The sequence below is a fragment of the Musca domestica genome, unplaced genomic scaffold (genome assembly GCF_030504385.1).
Source record: "Musca domestica strain aabys unplaced genomic scaffold, Musca_domestica.polishedcontigs.V.1.1 34, whole genome shotgun sequence".
Classification (NCBI taxonomy): Eukaryota; Metazoa; Arthropoda; class Insecta; order Diptera; family Muscidae; genus Musca; species Musca domestica.
Genome location: NW_026712313.1, coordinates 8741671 through 8763689, shown reverse-complemented (window position 1 = coordinate 8763689; position 22019 = coordinate 8741671). Strand labels below are relative to the sequence as shown.

Here is a 22019-nt window from a genome sequence, read left to right as displayed (position 1 = left end):
ACATTTCGGTTATCATACATATCCCCTCATTCGGAGTGGTCCAAAGTCGACCTAAAGATCCCGCTAATATAGTTTGTTTGCATATCTCCTTCTTTCCCTCTATCTCTATCAAAGATAAATCAACGTTAAATTCAGCGTTTAAAGTCTACGTTACGTTCCCCACTAACTCAGTGAACAACTTGTGCAGCTACACAGCAACAATTTCCTCTGCCTTCAGTTATCAAACACATTGCTGTTATCGATAACACTAACTCATTGCGAGAGCTCCAAAGTCGATCTGTAGCTCCCTAATCGCCCGCTAATACACAACACGAAAAAACAAATACAATTCGGCAGCGCATGGTGTGTTTGTGAATCATTGCACTTTTAACGGAATAAAGTATTAAAAGAAAAAAAACAGTGCTCTACGTATTTCGTCACTTTGTGGTACGGGTCAGTTGTAATATACCCCCGCCTCGCCCCCCACGCAACAAACTGACAATGAACCAAAACCAACCACAGTTGCCTAAGGGAATTTGTGTCCTGGAAACACAAGTGGCGGGCCATTTGTTCACCAACAACACAGCTGCCTTGGGCATGCTTAAGGACGAGACAATCGGCTGTGTATTGAAACCGTTTGGCAAACCCGAGTGTGGGGCAAGGGAGTTGAGTTTCTACGAAAGTCTACAAAATACCAATGACCCTCAACTAAAGAAGTTGCAAAATTTTATACCCAAATTTTACAAGAAAATAAGACTGGAGGTCAACGGTAAGGATCATACATTTTTCCAATTGGAGGATTTGACGCATGGCATGCAACAGCCATGTATTATGGACATAAAGGTTGGCAAAAGGACATGGGATCCACTGGCCTCACCGCACAAATGCAAGGTGGAGGAGGAGAAGTATGCCCGTTGTAAACAAGTTTTGGGCATTTGTCTACCAGGTTTCCAAGTCTATACAGAAAATGGCTACAAAAAGTTCGACAGAGATTATGGTAAGAAACTAGATGCCGAGGGTTTGGGCGAAGCTCTGCGTCTATTCCTAAATGCCCAAGAGATGCTCTGTGAAGCCTTGATTGAAGAATTGCTGCGCCAGCTGTATGACATACGTGCCTGGTTCCGGGAACAAAAACACTTCCATTTCTATGCCAGCTCTCTACTAATAGCCTATGACTATGTGGCTTTACAAAAAAGACTGCAAAATGAAAAGTGCACAGCATGCCAAAAATCAAAACAACAACAACAACACTACATACCAAATGGCAATGGCTTGCACATTTGTGAAGTTGTAGATAATTTGGATGATGTCGATAGCTGTTACCCCACCTCACCAACCCACAAAGCAATTCCATCATTTGAAAATGAAAGCCTCAACACATGCAGGTGTCTTGAGCGTTACGTTAAGGTTAAAATGATTGATTTCGCACATGTATTTCCGTCTGCAAATAATTCATTGGATATGAATTATCTATTCGGTTTGGAGAGTCTGATTGCAATACTAGAGGCTATGTTAAAGTGATAATACAAAAACAACAGCCATGAGCAGAAAAATAAAAACGTGCATAACACAAATACTTTTAGATTTGTCTAAGCCAAACAAAAAAAGAAGATGAACACCAATTTTGATTGTAGTTATAGGATATGTGTATATCCGGCCCTCTTTCCAGTACACAAATTTAGTGATAAAACTTAAATGGGTAGTGGTAGTGTTGCCCCACTATACACCCCCCATACCGCCGATGCCGCCGTCATCAGTAAAGCGTGCAAGACTACTCATTCATTATTCAGTGCATTAAGACAGTTATCATTCGCCCGGCCGCCTGTCTGCCTTCCTGGTTAGCTGGCTGGTAGCAGTTGCTGCAGTACTATAACCCAAAGTACATTGAACCCCTTTTTTCATAAACGTATTATTATATACTATATATACCTATTTATAAATATGTATTTTATGTCACAAATTATCCAAGATAATAAGAAATGAAAAAAAGAACAAAAACAAAAAAGAGTTAAACAATAAAAGAAGAAGAAAAAATTACACAACAGTATATAAACAATTAATTGAATGGAATTGTTTATCTAAAGCATTTGCTGAGTTTTGCAAATATTGACATAAAGCGATTTTGAGAACTGACAGCACACGGAAATGTTAATTCCTGCAAAATGACAATAAACAATAGCAATGCCAAATAAACTTGTTACCCACAATGATTATTAAGATTTAAATCCCTTCCCCCCACCGCCCACAATCGTATGAGATGTAGTTATGACATACGATTTCTTCTGATACCATGCACAATTCACCTTATCTAATTTTATTTTTGTTCTTTAAATAACAAAAATTCTCCTATCTCAAATTATAAATAAACAGATAATTAAATTTGTTTGCACAAAACTCAATAACTACTTTGTAGGTTATAGGGGCCATAATTGAAATTATCGACCTTGAAATTAGAACAAAAGTAAACAACTATGACTAATAATAAGAGATATAAAGATACATTCATACTTAACTAGAATTTATCTTGCATTGAATTAACCTGAGAGCTAGTCGTTAGACAGTTGTGAGTCATATTGTTTTTGTGGGGGAAATGCATTTGATTTACAAATTGAAAATTAATGCAAAATTCTAATGTGCCTATGACTAAAATGTTTTGGATTCAAAGGGGATGATTTCCGCCAAACGGTTTGACAGTATGGCACACTACACAATCATATCTACAATCGTGAATTTAAAAAAAAGCTAAAAGAAAACAACGGATATGTCATTCTATATTTTTTAAAAACAAAAAAAAAAAAATCTTTGGTAGATTTTTTAAGAAATTGTTGATTTGTTAATTTTGTTTTTTTTTTTAAGAATTCTTTGCATCATTTTTACTAAATAATCATACATTTCTTAAATTATTTTTAAAGAATCGTACATTTCTCAAATGTTGTTTAAGATATGTTTAAATAATTTTTTTTCATGAGGGAATTCTTTCAGAAAGATTTGTTAAATCGTGAGTTAATTAAATATTTTGTGCACAATTGTTGATTTTTTAATATATTTTTTTTTTAAATCTTAGAATTTATATATTTTTTAAAAACGTAAAATTCATACTTTAATTTAAGAAATCTCGAATTGTATGTTACAATTTGTTAAGAAATCGTGGATTTCATAATATTTTTTTCAAGAAATCGCGTCATTTAAAAAAGAAAAATTATAATGTCGCGGATTTGTTTATTTTTTGTAAAATTGTGGATTATTTGAATTTTTTTAAACGGTGTTTTTCATACCCTCAACCGTGGATATAAACTTTGTCATTCTGTTTGTAACATCCCTAAATATTTGTCGTAGACCCCATAAAGCATATATATTCATAACCAGCATACAATTCTAAGTTGATCTGTTGAAATCACGATGCAGCCCACATTATTTAACTTAGAACGTCAAAATTTTGGCAGAACGATATTAGGTATTTTCATGATTTTTGGCACATTTGTCTAAAATGTGTAGGTCATAATAGGTTCTAGCTCGTGTGGCGAAACGTTGTATGTATAAGCCTACGTATTGTTATAGCCCCCATATAACGGCACCTCCCGATATTCGGTATTTTGATGATTTTTGCCACCTTTTTTTTTTTTGGATTTGTCTAAAAATTGGTATTTGTTGGTCATAATGGGTTGTAACTCCGTTGGCGAATAATTGTCTATGCAGGTCCACGTTTTGGTATAGCCCCCATATAATGTTACCTCCCTATATTCGGCATTTTGATGATTTTAGCTACATTATTCAAAATGGTGGGAGTAGTTAAAGTTCGGCACGGCTTTTTTACTTGTTTTTGCTCTACTTTCATTATCTTCTGCATTTGCCTCGTAATTAATGAGTTTTGTTGTACAGTGTTATTTAATCATCTGTTCCAGAATTAATATATTTTTACAGAATCGTATAATCTTGAAATATTTTTCAAAATATTTTTTAATTTATAAAAAAATATTTTTTTACATTTTTTTTTAATTTTCCACGTAGTTGCGTATTTTTAGTTGTTTAACATTTTTTAAATTTTTTTTCCGGAAATAGTAATGAAATCATGGATTTTTTAGAATTGTTATACCCTACACCATTCATAGTGGTGCTTTTGTGCATTTGTTTGTAACATATAGAAGGAAGCGAGATATACCCATAGTTACATTTGAGGATCTTCATAGAATCACTTTCTGAGACGATTTATGCATGTCAACTTGTCTGTTAATGCATTATTGTGAACAAAATGCAGGTCGCATTTATAATCCGATTGAGATGAAATTTTCCAAACAATATTTGTTTTCCCCAAGGATGAACCCTATTGAAATTGATGAGAATCGATTCAAATTTAAATATAGCTCCCATATATCTTCAACCGATTTCAGGTTATTTATGCACCAAATGGCCAATATTAGTCCAAATCACCCGAATTTTGGTACATCCCACCGAATTAAGTCTGGAAGCAAGTACATCAAATTTGGAGAAAATCGGTTCAGATATAGCTAAAGCTTCCATATGTATGTTTCATCCGAATTGGTGTTTAAGTCTCTCACATTCGTAATATGCATTCGACAACAATAATATTTGGTACCAGATAGCAGATACTGCCCAGAAATACCTCTGCCAAATTTTATCAAGATCGGTTCAGATTTGAATATAGCTCCCATATATATCTCGAACTGATTTCGGGTTAATTGTGCACCAAATATCCAACATCAGTACAAATGACCTGAATTGTGGTACATCAGACCGAATACAGTCTAGAAGCAAGTACATCAAATTTTGCTGAAAATCGGTTCAGATATAGCTATAGCTTCCATATATATGTTTCATCCTATTTGGTGTTAAAGTTCCTCACATCCGTAATATGCATTCGACAACAATGATATTTGGTATCAGATATCAGATACAGCCCAGAAATACTTCTGCCAAATTTTATCAAGAACGGTTCAGATTTGGATATAGCTCCCATATATATCTTCAACCGATTTCGGATTAATTGTGCACCAAATAGCCAAGATCAGTCCAAATGATCTGCATTTTGGCACATCCCACCGAATTCAGTCTAGAAGCAAGTACCTCAAGTTTGGTGAAAATTGGTTCAGATATAGCTTTAGCTCCCAAATATATGTTTCATCCGATTTAGTCCTTAAGTCACCCACATTCGTAATATGGCTAAGATTTGGGCATAGTTCCCATATATATTCTTAATCCAATTTCAGGTTTGTTGTGCAAATAATGTCTAAAATCAGCCCAAATTGAGTGAATTTCGGAACGTACATTTCCATTTGGTGGAACTCGGCTCCGAAATATATGTTTTCAATATAATCCTTTCGAAGTGATATCATGCACTCTATATCTATGTTATTTAGTATAAAAGATAAAAATGTCTCTGTCAAGTTTAGTGAAAATCGATTCAGAATTGGATATGCTTCCCATATATTCCCATATATATATATCCCCTGAAACCAAACTATAACTGCTCAAAAGCCTGATTTTGATAGGTGTTATGATCTAATTCAAATAAATTATTTTGTAACTGGAGCTCTACTTAATATGCATAGTGGTGTAGGGTATCATAAATTCGGCCCCGCCCGACTTTTGACTTTTTCTTACTGGTTTTCTCTCTCTTCAGACTCAGATATAGTTCCCTCTGATAAGATATTAATGATATGCGATTCGTTTGTACAATTAACATGTCTGTTTGGATCTTCCCAGAAATTATCAAATCCAAATTCTGTGGCAATTCCGGTTAAGATATAGTTCTAGTATGAATATTCTAATTCAAATTTGAATCGTATTCCATAACGATCCTTATTGGTATGATCTAATTTCACCAAATCACCCATACAAACGTATATTTCTTATGCGGTGCTGAGTTGTGTAGGGTATCAGAACGGATTGCCTTACTTTTTTTTAATTTCCTTACTGTTTTCAATTACATTCACTCCATAAACCTGGATTAGGCTTGTACGTATGAATCGCATACGTAATACTTTCGTACATCTGTATGTATATTTATATACGAAGATCTAATCTCCATATTAACAAATATTAAAATCAATAAAGCAGTTATACAAGTTTTCTTGCTGCAACACCTGCAAAATTGCTAAAAACACACACACTTTCTGTTGAAAATACAAAACTACGTTGAAAAAAGATGTACATATGTCTTGTATACGTAATTAAGTAATTCAACTTGAATCAACGTCAATTGAGGTCCCGTGAAGAGTGCCAAGTACTCTCATTTTTTCAACATGATTGATTCATTGGGATTTGAGAGGCTTTTTTGTTGGTTAACAAAACAGGGTTAATAAATTCCAGCTGTTAAAAAAAATGAAAACAAGCAGCAATGATTTGTCATTTGTACGGAAATAAGAAGGTTAATTTTATTTTCTTGCTTTAATCGGATTTAAATTTGATTTGTATTGTTTGGTGACAAGTTGAGGTCACTACACCAAATTCAATTGCTAAGAAACTACAAAAGTAAAGTTGGATGCAGAAATGTATGGCTTAAATTGCTATCCTTCAGACAAAAGTGCATTGTGGAGCTCCTATAGGGCTCCTGGGAGATCGCTGAAGTCATAAATTAATGCAGTATAAAACAAAAGACCAAGGAACTGTCATAGATCTAACAAGTGGTGAATATTGGTAGCCCAGATAAACCAGGGCTTAACTACGTTCAAATTACTGCATCCGTCTTAATTCGTATTGGACACGGATTATTGACCATGTGACGGACATAAATATTTCAACAAATCTGCTGACACTATGCAAAATTATCTTTAAACAAGTAAAAAAGCTGTAAGTTCGGCCGGGCCGAACTTTTAATTCCCTCCACCATTTGGTACAAATTTGGCAATTTCCAAAAAAAAATAAAATAAATAAATAAATAAAATAAAAAAAATCCTTTAAAAATTCTGTTAAAATCTTAAAAATACCGAATGTCTATACGACAACGTATACCTGCATAGGCAACTTTTGTCATAAGTTATTACAACATTTAAATGCGAAACTTGAAGAAAAATCTATTTATAATGTAGCTAATATCATCAAAATACCGAATATAGGGAGTGCCGTTATATGGGGGGCTATACGAAGACGTGAACCTGCACAGACAATTTTCTGGCATGGGCTGAAGTATCCATTACGAACTTCAAATACGAAATTTAAAACAATCCCGGTAAATAATGTCGCTAAAATCATCAAAATACCGAATATCGGGGGGTACGGTATATGGGGGCTATACGAAGACGTGGACCTACATGGCCCATTTTCTGTTTTCTGCTGCAGTATCTGTTACGAACTTCAAATACCAAATTTGGAACGGTTCCATTAAATAATGTCGCTAAAATCATCAAAATACCGAATATCGGGGGGTACCGTTATATGGGGGCTATACGAAGACGTGGACCTGCACAGATAATTTTCTGTCTTAGACTATAGTATCCATTACGAACTTCAAATGCCAAATTTGAAACAATTCCGGTGAATAATGTCGCTAAAATAATCAAAATACCGAATATCGAGAGGTACCGTTATATGGGGGCTATATGAAAACTTGGACCTACATGACCCATTTACGAACTTAACCTGCCTACTGGCAAAATAAACATGTGTGCAAAATTTTAGCCTTCTATCTCAATTTGTTCGAAAGATAGCGTGATTACAACAGACAGACAGACGGACAGACAGACAGACACACAGACAGACAGACGGACATGGCTAAATCGTCTTAGAATTTTACGCTGATCAAGAATATATATACTTTGTTGGGTCTGACGTGAGTATTTCGAGGAGTTACAAACGGAATGATAATATTAATATACCCTCCATAGTATGGTGGAGGGTATAAAAATACACCTCCATCTATCTACTGGTACTTTGAAAAATTATCTAGTTGGTATGTTGGTTCTCAAAAAAAAAAATCCTAAAAAATCCACGTTTATTGGTCTGTTGGCACCTAAATAAACAATTTCCGAGGTCCAACAAAGCGGCTCTTGAAAAATAAATATTCTTTAGTTTTTTGGTCCTTTGAAAAAATATTCTTTACAAATCTTGATATCCAGAATAGGATATTTTTAATCCACTTTTATTCATCTTTTGGTCATTTGAAAAACTATTCTTAAAATATCCAGTTTCTTTGAAAAGTATTGTTCAAAAATTCATGTTTATTGGTCTGCTAGTCCTTGGAAAAATATTCTTAAAAAATCCAGGTCATTTGAAAACCATTCTTAAAAAATCCACGTTCATTGGCCGTCTCGTCCTTGGAAAAATATTCCTAAAAATCCACATTCATTGGTCTGCTAGTAATTGGAAAATATTCTTAAAAAATCAAGGTCATTTGAAAACCATTCTTAAAAAATCCACGTTCATTGTTCTGCTGATCCTTGGAAAAATATTTTTCAAAAATCCACGTTTATTAATCTGCTGGTCCTTGGAAAAATATTCTTAAAAAATCCAGTTCGTTTGAAAACCATTTTTAAAAAATCTACGTTCATTGGTCTGATGTTCCTTGGAATCATATTCGAAAAAAATCAGGTTCATTAGTCTGCTTGTCCTTGGAAAAATATGCTTAAAAATCCACATTTATTGGTCTGCTCGTCCTTGGGAAAATATTCTTAAAAAATCCACATTTATTGGACTGCTGGTGCTTGGGAAAATACTCTTAAAAAATATTTCTAAAACTTCCACGTTTATTGGTCTGTCGATCCTTTGAAAAAAATATTCCTTAAAATCCACAGTTATTAGTCTTTTGATTCTTTGAAAAATATTCGGAAAAAATCCAGGATCTTTGGTGTATTGGTCCTTGGAGAAAATACAATAAAATTATTGGTGTAATTTGAAAAAATATTCTTTAAATAATCCACGTTTATTGGTCTTTTGGTGCTCGACAAAGATCGGGAACCCTTTGAACGAAGTCAATGAAGAAAAAGTTGGAGAAAGTTGAAGATGCCATATTTCGCAAAATTAACTAAAGGATCCAGAGGTTTGCAACAAAATCCAATTTTATTCCAAATCCTGATAAAGCTCCCACTCAAAAGGTATTGCCTGTATTTCAGCATACTTAGTTCGTCAATGAGTTTATTTACTTTCCTGCTATTTGAATTAAAAAATTCAAATCTTACCCAGTTGTGGTTGAATACTTACTTCGCATTTTAGATCATCATTTGCAAGCTTGCCAAAGACATTCCCTGGCTAGGCAGACCATCCTAACTACACTTTTCTCGGTACATTTGTTCTTCCCCTACTGGCTTCTATATCCCTCCTGTCACTAAAATGTTATTTCTTCCTAGGATGAACACAATAGACCAATGGTCTTGGAGTGAACAAGTTGGCGAATTCGTGTAGTTGTGAATCCTTAAACAAAAACCGGTACCGCCCTCAAGCTACTGCCCCATTACTGTAAGTTTGGTAATGGTCATCAATTATCCCAATTTTAAATGTTATGTGTGGATAGTAGACCCCCTTCTGAATCACCTTTTAGCCACACCTTTCCGATATCATCATCGCTAAAATTGTAAAGTGATATCTTCTTCGCTACATAGGTGTTAGTTAGCAGTCTCCATTTTTAATTAATTTCTTTTTTCCTCCACGATTACCAATAAAAAAATCCATTGTTTTTCTTTGTCCCAATATTCGTCATAAATATTCTAAATATTGTTGTGGGTGTGTGTATTTCCATTTTTAAATTCTTCTTGTAAAATATATAAATGAAACATCAATTACGTGTCTTTAAAATGTAAAGCTAAAGTCTAAGAAAATTAAAAAAACCTGGATTTTATAGCGTATAGTCTAATTCATAACGTTCATATTGATTTTTGGGATCATTTGTGATACGTGGATAGCCAGCAATTAAAGCATCTTGTCCACCAATGTATAGGGAATTATAAATCTTCCAGTAAACGTCGCGCACTTTGCGGGCCGGATGAAACAGACCCTGTAGGGTGTATTGTAAAATTTTGATGGGTCCCAAAGAGACGCGCAGACCCTCGACGGCATCCATGAAGGCTTGCACTAAATGTGGTGATGTCTCGAAAATGTTGGGCCAAACGTAGTTCAGCAAATGGACCAATGCATCTTCACAGCCAAAGCCATAAACACCCAGTGACATGTGTTTAATGGCAGCACAGGCAGTTTGACGATGTACCAAATCGCGATCCATCAGGGCATCTTCCAGCAACGGGCATACAGCGTAGATGTAATCTTTACCCATTTCGCCGATATATTCAAAGAGGAAAGACAGGGATTTGAGTACACCATTTTGGACATTTAATTCAGGGACACGATATTCATTCATTAGGGCAGGGAGTACGGTAAAAGGCCGACAGGTTTCCGCAACGATGGCAATGGCTACCGTGGTACACACACGATTTTGTCTTTCTTGGACCTTAAGATTATTGAGCAGAGTGGCCAAGACATCATGGGGACCAATGGCCTTGGCAATGTAACCAAATGTATTGACAGTTGCACGACGAATGGCCTTCTTGTGGGCCTTTAGCAATTCCAACAACTCAAAGCAAATACGCATCCATTCACGAGCCGAAACATATTCGGGACCTCTATCGGCTATACGTCCCACCAGATCAATACAATTCTCTTGTACTTTTTCATGACGATTCTTGAGAATCGGTGTAAGTCTGGGCAAAAGATCCTTGATGGGTGGTGTCATTTTGGTCATACCAATAACATTGACAATTGCCTTTAAGGCACCCAAGATACTACCCAACACCTCGGGATATTCTTCACCCAAGTACTCGTAGAGTACCACACCCAAATGGCCCATCAGTTTTTCTTCCTGACACGTTTTCATGACCACAGCAATACGGGAAATTAAATCAGCTGCCTGTTGACGCACCTTGGCCGATTTGTTGTTCAAACGCCACAAAATTGTACCACAGATTTGTGGCAAATAAGGCTTCACTCTCTTGCCCAGTTGATTGACAATGGTACCAAAGCCGTTCAACATGACCACATCTTCGGTGGTTTGTTCTTGGAAGGCATAGAGAATGCCATCAATTAACTGTTCCTCCAGTCGGGAATCAATATCTGCGGCACCCAAGTTACCCATAATCTTCTCAATGGTTTCCATTACCATTTTCCTGTACTGTTCATTTTCATCCTTCAAATCGTCCACAATGCGATTGATAATTTCCGAGGCACCCACTTTATTGGCAATCTCCACAGTGGTATCGACCAATTGCCGATAATTACGACGATCCAAAGCCATTCTATGATTCCAGAAGAATTTGAAGAAATGTGGCAAAATCTCTTCCTTAATGTACTGGGCCTCCACACCATCAGTGGCACAACATTGCTTGACTACCTTCAAGACAATCTTTTTCATTTCCTCATCGGGCGACTGGAACTCACGAATCAAAATCAACATTACTTCACGTGTATAATAGTTGGCATATTCGGCATCCATCAAGGGAATGAGATAACCAATGGCCTTCAAGAAGGCGGCCAAACCTTTACCACGATGTGTACGAATACCCTTCCACAAGGGTTTGAGTACAGAATCAAAGGATTCAATACCATATGGAGTGGCAGCTTCAGCCAGAGCAGCAATAGCCAAAGCAGTAATGGTGCGCACCTTCTGCTGTTCATCCACCAAACCATGTTCAATGATTTCAACCAAAGCCTTTAAGTGTGGCAAGATGGCACAGCCCATCAAAATGGCAATTTGTTGGACAATCTTAATACCAGTGTGGCGAGCCTGCCATGACTTTTTTGATTTACAAACAGCCTTTAAGAAAGGCAACAGCGAAGGTATTCCCAAAGCGGATGCAACCACAGCGAAAGCTCTTGCCGTTGTATTGCGTACGTATTCATCAATGTTATCAATATCGGGACGCATGGTGGAAATCATAGTAGCCAAACCGGCGGCCTTAGCCAGATTGGAAATAATTTCACGACCCTCAACACGAGCATAGTAATCTTCATCGATCAGCAAGGGTTCAATAACGACCAAAATCTTGTGGACATATGGACGCACCAAATCATCCAGTTTATATAAAACGCGATCAATAACCTTTACCAGTAAATGACGTTCCTGATCTTCCAATGTGGGCGACATAAGCAATGGCAGAATTTGATTGAACAAAGGACCGGCACCAAATTCACGTGCTTTATCGGTAATTTGCCTCAAGGCAGATTTACGCATGGGTGGTGACCCGTTCTTAATGGTCAACAGCAACTTCATTATTTTACGTTCCTTTATCTCTTCCGGTGACAAGGTATCCTCATCGACATCCACCAAGAGTTTATCGAAATATTGAGCATCTTCTGGTTTCATAAATGGCAAATTCTGACCCTTTGGCTGATTATCCATAAATTTTGCATTTTTATCTTCAACCTGTATAAAGAAGCCAGCAGGAGTACCAGCAATGGGTGTTGGGGTAGCCATCAATTTACGTCCTGGTGTACGTAAGGGTACATAACCAGCGGGAGGAGGTAAAATCTTATATCCCGGTGGGAACATTTGATCCAACTCCTCATCAGTGAAGGGTCGGTTACGTTCATCAATTTCCTTTTCCCAACGATAGGCTTGCAACTGTTCTGGTGTCATGGCAGCCAGGGCTCCTGGGGTGGGTGTTTGCATGGCCATTGCCTTAACGCCAATTGGTGTTGTACCACCAGGTGTCAGCAAAGGTGTGGCATGGCCAGGAGTGGCATGAGGTGTCATACTGGGAGTCATGCTTGGTGTCATTGCTGTGGGTGTAGCATTCGATGGTGTTTCATCCCATCTCGATCTTCGTTTAGAAGCTCCTGGAGTCGATTCTACCACAACATTATCGCTAATACCTCTATCTGGTTTTGGGGTTTCTGCCCAACCACTGTGTCCGGGAGTTTCCCTCTCAGTTTTTGGTGTTTCATCCCAACGATTACGGCGCACAGATTTTTCATGGCCTGGAGTTTCATGACCCGGTGTCATGCTATGGGCTGGTGTGGCGTCCCACATGCGGGTACCCAAACCTGGTGTAGCTCCAGGCGTTTCACTGCCCGTCTTATGGGCAGGTGTCTCATCCCAACGATGATCGGCGGGAGTTTTCTGTAAAGTAAATGCAAGCATTAAATTTGGATTACTATAATTAAATTGCATCCCACTTACCTCTTCCCAAGTAGGAGTAGCCGCACTGCTTGGTGTAGCTGCCACCTTGGCCGGCACAAAACTGTCACTTACAGTTTGATCCCAACGACCACGTTTACGGCCACCCTCTTTGGGTGGATCAGGCACAGTCTTTAGCAATGTACCATCCTTTGATTTTTCCATAATTTTCCTTCGCAGTTCACTTTCTTCCCCCTTCAACATTTGCTCTTTCATAATATCCGTATAGGTTCTAGAACCTACATCAGGTGTTTTACCACCATCAGCAAATGGATCAGCACGTTCGGGTGAAATTATAATGCGGCGACGTTTTTGTTTATATTCATCCTCTCGATCCGCAATGGTGGGTCGTCGACGATCCGCCAAGGGATCCACATCTTCGGTACTCTGTGTAAGATATAATGAATAATTATCCAATGCTTTCAGATTCTTAATCGTCAAATTTACCTGCATGATGTCTTTCATCACCGACTTGGGAGCCGTATAGGCCACACGTTTCTGTTGCACCGGCAAACCTTCATCTTCGTCCTCATCAACATCATCATTGGCGGCAATTGAGGTATTATAGCCCTCATAACGATTTTTACTTTTTCCTCCTTCGTCATAGAATTCTGTATCATAAAAGTTTCCAGAGGCCAAAAGGCTAACGCCATCGCTGGCATTTTTCTGTACCTCCTTCTTCTTCGATTGTATGTCGGCAATTTGTGCCTCAATGTCTGTGGGGGAAATTGGTGGAAAATTAAGTTCATTATATACGAAGGTGTTACTATACGTCTTACCTTCATGTGTCCTAGGTATGTTATCCATTTTTGTCAATAAAAATTACAAATAATTCAATTTTTAGTGTACTTTTTCTCTCCCCGGAGCTGCTTTAGCATTAAACGATTTGCAACGTTTGTCTGATGGTAGCAATGCTACGAAGTTCCTGTTGATAATATTACTCCTCGGATCTTACACCAATAATATGACAGCTTTAGACCTTAGTAAATTGATTTCCACTAGATCTGAGAATAGAATTATTATATTAATTTTTGTAACAATTGTTAAAAAATATTTCTTCACCTCTCGTGTTCAGACGACGAAGCGGAACGATTTTGTCGGCGTCTTATCAGGTGTAAAACAATTGACGGCGGCACGCTGTATTTTCGGTGTACACTGTACACAAACAAGCCGCAACAGCTGTTTGTTCCCCGGTGGAAAATAAGGAACGAGTGTCGTATACAGCTCTATCTCAGTGTTCAAAATGTATGTATTCACTGATTGAAACAAGGGACGAGTGTCAAAGAAGAATCCATTGACATAATTCACAGTACAAAAAGTACGACAATAATTTATATTATTTAATCGCTCACTGCAAAAAAATCTTCGTTTTCCAATGAAAATGTTAGTCGACTTGAACTATTATTTGAACTCCATATGAACAATTTCCTATTATTAATTCAGGAACCTTAATAAAAAGGCAATTAGAAGAAGAAGTAAATTTCTCTTAAAAACTATGAAATGTATAAAAAAAATTATTTTTTTTTTTAAATTTTGGTGAAGATTACAATCCTTTCACGGAAATTAAAAAAATAATAAAATATTAATAGTAGATTTGCCGTAATACGAGTAAAAATCGTTGGTTGATAATTTGTTTATGAAGATATGATAAGCGCATACCATAATTTATGATGGTAACATATAGAATTTGATTATGTTCATTTTTAAAAATATTGTTTAATTTTAAGAACTTCAAATTTATATAAACACAATAAAATTTATAAAATAAAAACATGACTCAGACCCGTTGGCTTATAAATTAAAAAAAAAAAAACACATTAATTTACAGATCTTTGGGAATATCTATTTATTTTTTTAATATTCAATATGAATATAAAAAAATCGATATAGCTTCCGACTTGACTTTAAACCTTCAGAAAGTAATAATATATAATGATATTTGGCACTAATTTGGCACTTTTTGTTAATTTCTAAAATGATTCAAATAGCGCGAAAGATGAATGAAATGCCTGGATGTTCTCTCAAAAATATGATCCTAAGGGTGGAAATACATAAAGCGCATATTTGGTGGCTTAAGTCATCAGCTGGCTTCTTCGGAAATGAACAAAGGAGCCTAGGACCAAAATCGAACTAAGTCAACCTAAAACTCCTTTGTTCATCTACGAAGAAGCCAGCCGATCACTTAAGCCAACCTAATATGCGCTTTTTGTATTTCCACCCTAAGTGTTCAATCTTTCAATTACATGGCAAATCTGGTTAATATTATTAATGCGCACCCCGCAATTTAAGTTTCTTCAAGTCATTGATTTTCAAAATATTTTGTTTTTATTTCTCAAAACAACAAATACATACAAATACATAAATATTCTGAAGATTTTAGCGACATTATTTACCAAATTGTTTCAAAATTGGTATTTAAAGTTCGTAATAGATACTACGGCTTAAGACAGAAAATGGGCCATGTAGGTCCACGTCTTCGTATAGCCCCCATATAACGGCACCTCCCGATATTCGGTATATTAATGATTTTAGCGACATTATTTACCGGAATTGTTTCAAATTTGGTATTTGAAGTTCGTAACAGATACTACAGCATAAAACAGAAAATAAGCCATGTGGGCCCAGGTCTTCGTATAGCCCCGGTACCTCCCGATATTGGATATTTTGATGATTTTAGAGACATTATTTACCGAAACTATTTCAAATTTAGTATTTGAAGTTCGTAATGTATGCTACAGTCTATGACAGAAAATCGTTTGTGCAGGTCCACGTCTTCGTATAGCCCCCATGGTACCTCCCTATATTCGGTATTTTGATGATTTTAGCTACATTATAAATAGTTTTTTTTTTTTAAATTTCGCATTTGAATATTCTAATAGCTTGTGAAAAAGGTTGCCTATTCAGGTCCACGTCATCGTATAGACCCTAATATACGGCTATATTCTGCATTTTTAAGATTATAACAGAATTTTTAACGGATTTTATTTTATTGAGGGTATTCAAAGTTCGGCCCGGTCGAACTTACAGCTTTTTTACTTGTTTGCATTTTATTGAGTGATAGCAAAAAATGTCGGAAATAGCATCAAATTTTAGAATAAGTTTAGATGTGGTCGAATTGGTCACCTTTGGCACGAATTATGGCCTTCACTGCCAATGAAACCGTCACACACTGTCCGAATGTTGCTCTGGGGTATTTTTACCGATTCCCGGCGAAGTAAGGTGATCGAGACTTTAGTATTTTTTAGTGCCAACCTTGCTTTCCAAAATACTCCAGATACAATAGTCCAACGGATCGGTCTCCGGAGATTTTGGTGGTCATTGTGCGCTGGAAATGCAGCGAGCAACCTCATTTTGTTACCCTTTCTGGGTGGCGCGTGCTGAGTGCGATGGTGCTGAGTCCTGTTGGAATGGCCAAAATGTTTGCGTGCCCAAGGCACCCTCCAGAATTTTTTCATGATAATATTCGGCATTTATTCTGATGCCACGGTCGATTAATACGAGCGGAAAGCGACCATCGGCTGTTATGGCGGCCCACACTATCACCATGGCCGGCGCTTGAGTTCTGGTGGCCAAACGAAGGTAAACATTTTCAGCTGACCTCTTTGGCAAGTAAACACCATCGTTTTGTTTATTTACAAATTGCTGGACAACGAATGTTTTCTCATCGGAGAAAACCTAATTCGGCAGTTCACCACTTTCGGCCAAGCGAAACAACTCTTTACCTCTTTGGAGTCTATGTTCTTTCTATTGCGGTGTAAGTTCTTGCACTTTTTTCGAATTTTAATGGCTTTACGCCGAGCTCATTTTTCAATATTTGCCGAATGGAATATTGCGATATGTTCAGTTCACGAGCCATTTTTCGGCCACTGCGACGCAGATTTCGATCAAGTCGCTTCTTTACTTTTCGAACCATTTCTGCTGATGTTGCTGTTTTCTTCCGTCCACTTGCTTGACGTCGGGCTACGCTACCAGTATCACGGTAACGAGCGATGGTACCATGGTAGAAGAATATAGGTAGACGCATCGAAGCAGCTGCTGGGACAATGAACTGTCAAACCAAATTTGCAATTGAAAATGTTGAATAAAAAATTATATAAATTTGTAAAAATTGTTGAAAAACGAGTATTATAATATCCTCCGAATGACGTTATATAAGAAAACATATAAAAATCTACTAATATTTGAAAAGAAATTTAAATTTTTTTGACATATCAATGCTCCCAAGCGTTTATGCATCTACCTGTATTTTTCTACCATGAATGGTACGAGACACAAAAGATTTATTCACATTGGAAGCAAGCTGGAGAGCTCTAACAATAGCCACTTTCCAGCCAAATATAAAGAAATGACACAATCACGCTTGAATTCCATCACGAATAACGTTTTTTCTGGAAAATTCTCACCAAAATGCTTTTGTACGCTTGTAAACAATATAATAAGCTGTCACTGGAATGATTTTAACAGCTGGGTTAGAAATGACAGCAGTATGAAGTTGGTTGCAGTTTTTTCATCTCACCCTGAATTTAAAAAATCAATGCCAGATATGAATTTTAAAATTAATTATAAATCCACGCTTATAAGTCCGATGCAAATTTTTAAAAATATTGAAATACTCAAATATTTTCTTCAACTAATACAAATTCCAATTTTTTGATCACATTTCATGTCCTGGACCACACCACATGTCGGTGTGGTTTTCGCTTGCAAAACGAATGGATTCGAATTATTTACTTACGATTGGACGGAATATGACATATGCATACAAAATCTACCATTACAGACGAAACACAATAAATTGCAGTGTCGACGCTAAAAATTTTCCAATTATAAAAAGAAAATTATGAATTTTTCAGCCGCATGAATTTGCAAACAATGGAAAATGTTGATATTTTAACCAGGAAAATGAAAATTGTGATCAGTGATTTTTTCTCCCTTTTGTTCAGGATTTACGATTTAGGGGAGGGGGTGATTGTTTGTTTTGCATTGTGGATGGCAGGCAAGAGCACGCATTATTCTCCGCATATGTAAAATAGGGAAGGAAAAACAACTAGAACTGAAACTGCAACTGCAACAGCAACAACAAAACCCCAAAATAAATCACAAAAGCTTTACATATTTTGATTTAACATTTATTTTTGAAATTAATTTCTATTTGTGAATGTGTGGGTGTATGGGCCTGCGAATGGGTGCGTGTGTGTTTAGTTTTTTTTTTTTTTTTGGGGGGGTCGTATGTGTGTGTGTGTACGTTGGACCAATAGAACAATGGATCACATCTACTTGAATCCCCCTTCGAGTGTTGCCAGTTCGGAAGTTTTTAACCAAATTGGAGGTAAATTAGTTTTGTTGTTTTTCTAAAATATTTAAAAAGATCTTCTGGTCTACTCTGAGAAGAGGACCTTTTGGTCTTCTCTGAGAAGAAAATCTTCTGGTCTTCTCTAAGAAGACCTTCTGGTCTTCCCTGAGAAGAAGATCTTCTCTAAGAAGAAGACCTTTTGGTCTTCTCTGAGAAGAAGACCTTTGGTCTTCTCTGAGAAGAAGACCTTTGGTCTTCTCTGAGAAGAAGACCTTCTGGTCTTCTCCACGCCTATTGACCTCAGGATGTTGTTTGGAAAAAAATTTAAAAATGAGAAGAAGACCTTCTGGTCTTCTCTGAAAAGAAGACCTTCTGGTCTTCACTGAGAAGAAGACCTTCTGGTCTTCACTGAGAAGAAGACCTTCTGGTCTTCACTGAGAAGAAGACCTTCTGGTCTTCTCTGAGAAGAAGACCTTCTGGTCTTCTTTGAGAAGAAGACCTTCTGGTCTTCTCCACGCCTATTGACCTCAGGATGTTGATTGAAAAAATGTTTAAAAATGAGAAGAATACCTTCTTGTCTTCTCTAAGAAGAAGACTTTCTGGTTTTCTCTGAGAAGCAGACCTTCTGGTCTCTGAGAAGAAGAAGATTTCTGGTCTTCTCTGAGAATAAAACCTTCTTGTCTTCTCTGAGAAGGAGACTTTCTGGTCTTCTCTGAAAAGAAGACCTTATTGTCGTCTCTGAGAAGAAGGCTTCTGTTCTTCTCTGAGAAGAAGACTTCTGGTCTTTTCTGAAAAGAAGACCTTCTGGTCTTTTCTGAAAAGAAGACCTTCTGGTCTTCTCTGAGGAGGAGACTTTCTGGTCTTCTCTGAGAAAAAGACCTTCTGGTCTTCTCTAAGAAGATGATCTTCTGGTCTTCGCTGAGAAGAAGACCTTCTTGCTTCCTTGAGAAAAAAAAGACCTTCTCGTCTTCTCTGAGAAGAAGACCTTTTGTTCTTCTCCGAGAAGAAGAACTTCTGGTCTTCCCTGAGAAGAAGACCTTCTGACCTTCTCTGAAAAAAAGACCTTCTGTTCTTCTCTGAGAAGAAGACCTTCTGCCCTTCTTTGAGAAGAAGACCTTCTGGTCTTCTCTGAGAAGAAGGCCTTCTGGTCTTTTCTGAGAAGAAGATGATGTTCTTGGTCTTCTCTGAGAATAAACATTCTGATCTTCTGAGAAGAAGAAGATCTTCCGATCTTCTCTGAGAAGAAGACCTTCTGGCCTTCATGCTAATTTTGTATGTCCCTGGTGATAACAAAATAAATTTTGGACCCATTTTGGTAATTTAATTGGCAACCCTCCTCCCCCCGCCCAATGTTACACCCAAAAACAGACACCAACCTAGCAAATGTCGACATCAAGAGAACTAATTTTCATAGAACCAAATAAATGCAAAGAATATATTTTTTTGGATGGTTTGAACGATGGCTGACTGACTGACTGCATGGATGGCTGGATGAAAGCTGACTGCCTGCCTGGATGGATGGATGGATTGGATTGTGAACAATGTTTGTTTTAAACAACAACAATGGAATCATTCATTATATTGTGTTGCCTGCCTGCTGCCTGGATGGATAGATGGATGCTTGCTGCCTGCCAGCCAGCCAGCCTGCCTGCTTAGTTGGTTGTTTCTCCAACAAAATTACCACAATAGTTGTGAACGAACCAAATAATACAAAAAAAAAAAAAATAGAAAAATAACAACAAAACACAATAACAAATAGAAATTCAACAAAACAACCCAGAATTGGAAAACAAACTTAGAATACAACAAGAAACTGGAGTATTTACTGTAGGATAAAAAAACACACACACAAATACATTCATATGTATGTGTGTGTATATATTTTATTGTTCTTCATGATTATTATTAGGGTACAGTGGTGTCACAGCAAGGACATATTTGGTCCTAGACAAAAGGCTAGAGAAAACTCAAACCAATTTTCTATGAGGAGACCTCGTAGAGGTCTTCTATGGGAAGACCTCCTACAGGTCTTCTAGGAGAAGACCTACTACAGGTCTTCTATGAGAAGACCTCCTACAGGTCTTCTGTGAGAAGACCTCCTACAGGTCTTTTGTGAGAAGACCTCCTACAGGTCTTCTGTGAGAAGACCTCCTACAGGTCTTCTAGGAGAGGACCTCCTACAGGTCTTCTAGGATAGGACCTCTTACAGGTCTTCTAGGAGAGGAACTCCTACAGGTATACTAGGAAAAGATAGGTGTGGTCTTCTAGGAGAAGACCTCCCATAGGTCTTCTTTGGGAAGAAGGCTTCCAACAGGTCTCCTATGGGAAAAAGTCCTCCCACAGGTCTTCTATGGGAAGAAGACCTCCCACAGGGCCTCTATGGGAAGAAGACCTCCCAAAGGGCCTCTATGGGAAGAAGATCTCCCACAGGTCTTCTATTTGAAGGAGACCTCCTGGTCTTCTATGAGAAGACCTTCTGGTCCTCTTTAAGGAAACCTCCTACAGGTTTTCTATAAGAAGACTTCCTGGTCTTCTATAAAAAGATCTCCTGCAGGTCTTCTATGAGAAGACCTCTTGCAGGTCTTCTAGGAGAAGACCTCCCTCCTGTGGGAAGAAGATCTCCTGGTCTTCTATGCGAAGACCTCATGGTCCTCTTTAAGAAGACCTCCTGCAGACCTCCTATTGACCTGAGGATGTTGTTTACAAAATTCTTAAAATATTTGAGCCTATTGAACTCACGATGTTATTTAAAAAATCCTTGAAAAAATCCACGCCTATTGACGTCTCAGGATGTTGTTTGAAAAATTCTTAAAAAATCCACGCCTATTGACGTCTCAGGATGTTGTTTGAAAAATTCTTAAAAAATCCACGCCTATTGACCTGAGGGGGTTGTTTGAAAAATTCTTGAAAAATCCACACCTATTGACGTCTCAAGATGTTGTTTGAAAAATTCTTGAAAAATCCACGCCTGAGGATGTTGTTTGAAAAGTTCTTGAAAAGTCCACGCCTACTGACCTGAGGAAAAATCCACGCCTATTGACCTGAGGATGTTGTTTGCTGGTTGACTTCTGAATGTGGTTGGCGGAATTCTTAAAAACTCCACGCCTATTGATGTCTCAGGATGTTGTTTGAAAAATTCTTAAAAATCAACGCCTATTGACGTTAGGATGTTGTTTGAAAAATTATTAAAATATCCACACCTATTGACGTCTCATGATGTTGTTTGAAAAGTTCTTAAAAAAATCAACGCCTATTGACGTTTCATGATGTTGTTTGAAAAGTTCTTAAAAAAATCAACGCCTATTGGCGTTAGGATGTTGTTTGAAAAATTATTAAAAAATCCACGCCTATTGACGTCTCAGGATGTTGTTTGAAAAATCGTTGAAAAAATCCGCGCCTTTGACCTGAGGATGTTGTTTGAAAAATCGTTGAAAAAATCCGTGCCTTTGACCTGAGGATGTTGTTCGAAAAATTCTTAAAAAATCCACGCCTATTGACCTGAGGGGGTTGTTTGAAAAATTCTTGAAAAATCCACGCCTATTGACGTCTCAAGATGTTGTTTGAAAAATTCTTGAAAAATCCACGCCTGAGGATGTTGTTTGAAAAATTCTTGAAAAATCCACGCCTGAGGAT

The 22019-nt window shown here is 37.3% G+C and overlaps 2 protein-coding genes across 2 annotated transcripts; one reads left to right on the top strand and one right to left on the bottom strand.

Annotated features, from left to right (window-relative positions):
• Nucleotides 1-277: 277 nt before the first annotated feature.
• Nucleotides 278-1589, top strand: LOC131803843 (inositol polyphosphate multikinase-like). Its single transcript, XM_059125604.1, has one exon. It carries the CDS (start codon nucleotides 481-483, stop codon nucleotides 1498-1500), a length of 1020 nt encoding a protein of 339 aa, XP_058981587.1. The 5' UTR covers nucleotides 278-480; the 3' UTR covers nucleotides 1501-1589.
• Nucleotides 1590-9599: 8010 nt separating this feature from the next.
• LOC101891132 (splicing factor 3B subunit 1) lies at nucleotides 9600-14236 on the bottom strand. Its single transcript, XM_005188002.4, has 5 exons — nucleotides 14156-14236; nucleotides 13873-14097; nucleotides 13541-13809; nucleotides 13097-13480; nucleotides 9600-13036 (listed from the first exon to the last, which is right to left on the bottom strand). The coding sequence occupies exons 2-5, from the start codon at nucleotides 13898-13900 to the stop codon at nucleotides 9764-9766; spliced, it is 3954 nt and encodes a 1317-aa protein (XP_005188059.2). The 5' UTR covers nucleotides 13901-14097; nucleotides 14156-14236; the 3' UTR covers nucleotides 9600-9763.
• Between the last annotated feature and the right edge of the window lie 7783 nt (nucleotides 14237-22019).

Coding starts and splice junctions, on each gene's coding strand:
- LOC131803843 (XM_059125604.1), top strand. CDS start 481: ATGAACCAAAACCAACCACAGTTGCCTAAGGGAATTTGTGTCCTGGAA.
- LOC101891132 (XM_005188002.4), bottom strand. CDS start 13,900: ATGGATAACATACCTAGGACACATGAAG. Junction 13,481..13,540: donor TGATGAAAGACATCATGCAG/GTAAATTTGACG, acceptor TATCTTACACAG/AGTACCGAAGATGTGGATCC. Junction 13,037..13,096: donor CTACTCCTACTTGGGAAGAG/GTAAGTGGGATG, acceptor TTTACTTTACAG/AAAACTCCCGCCGATCATCG.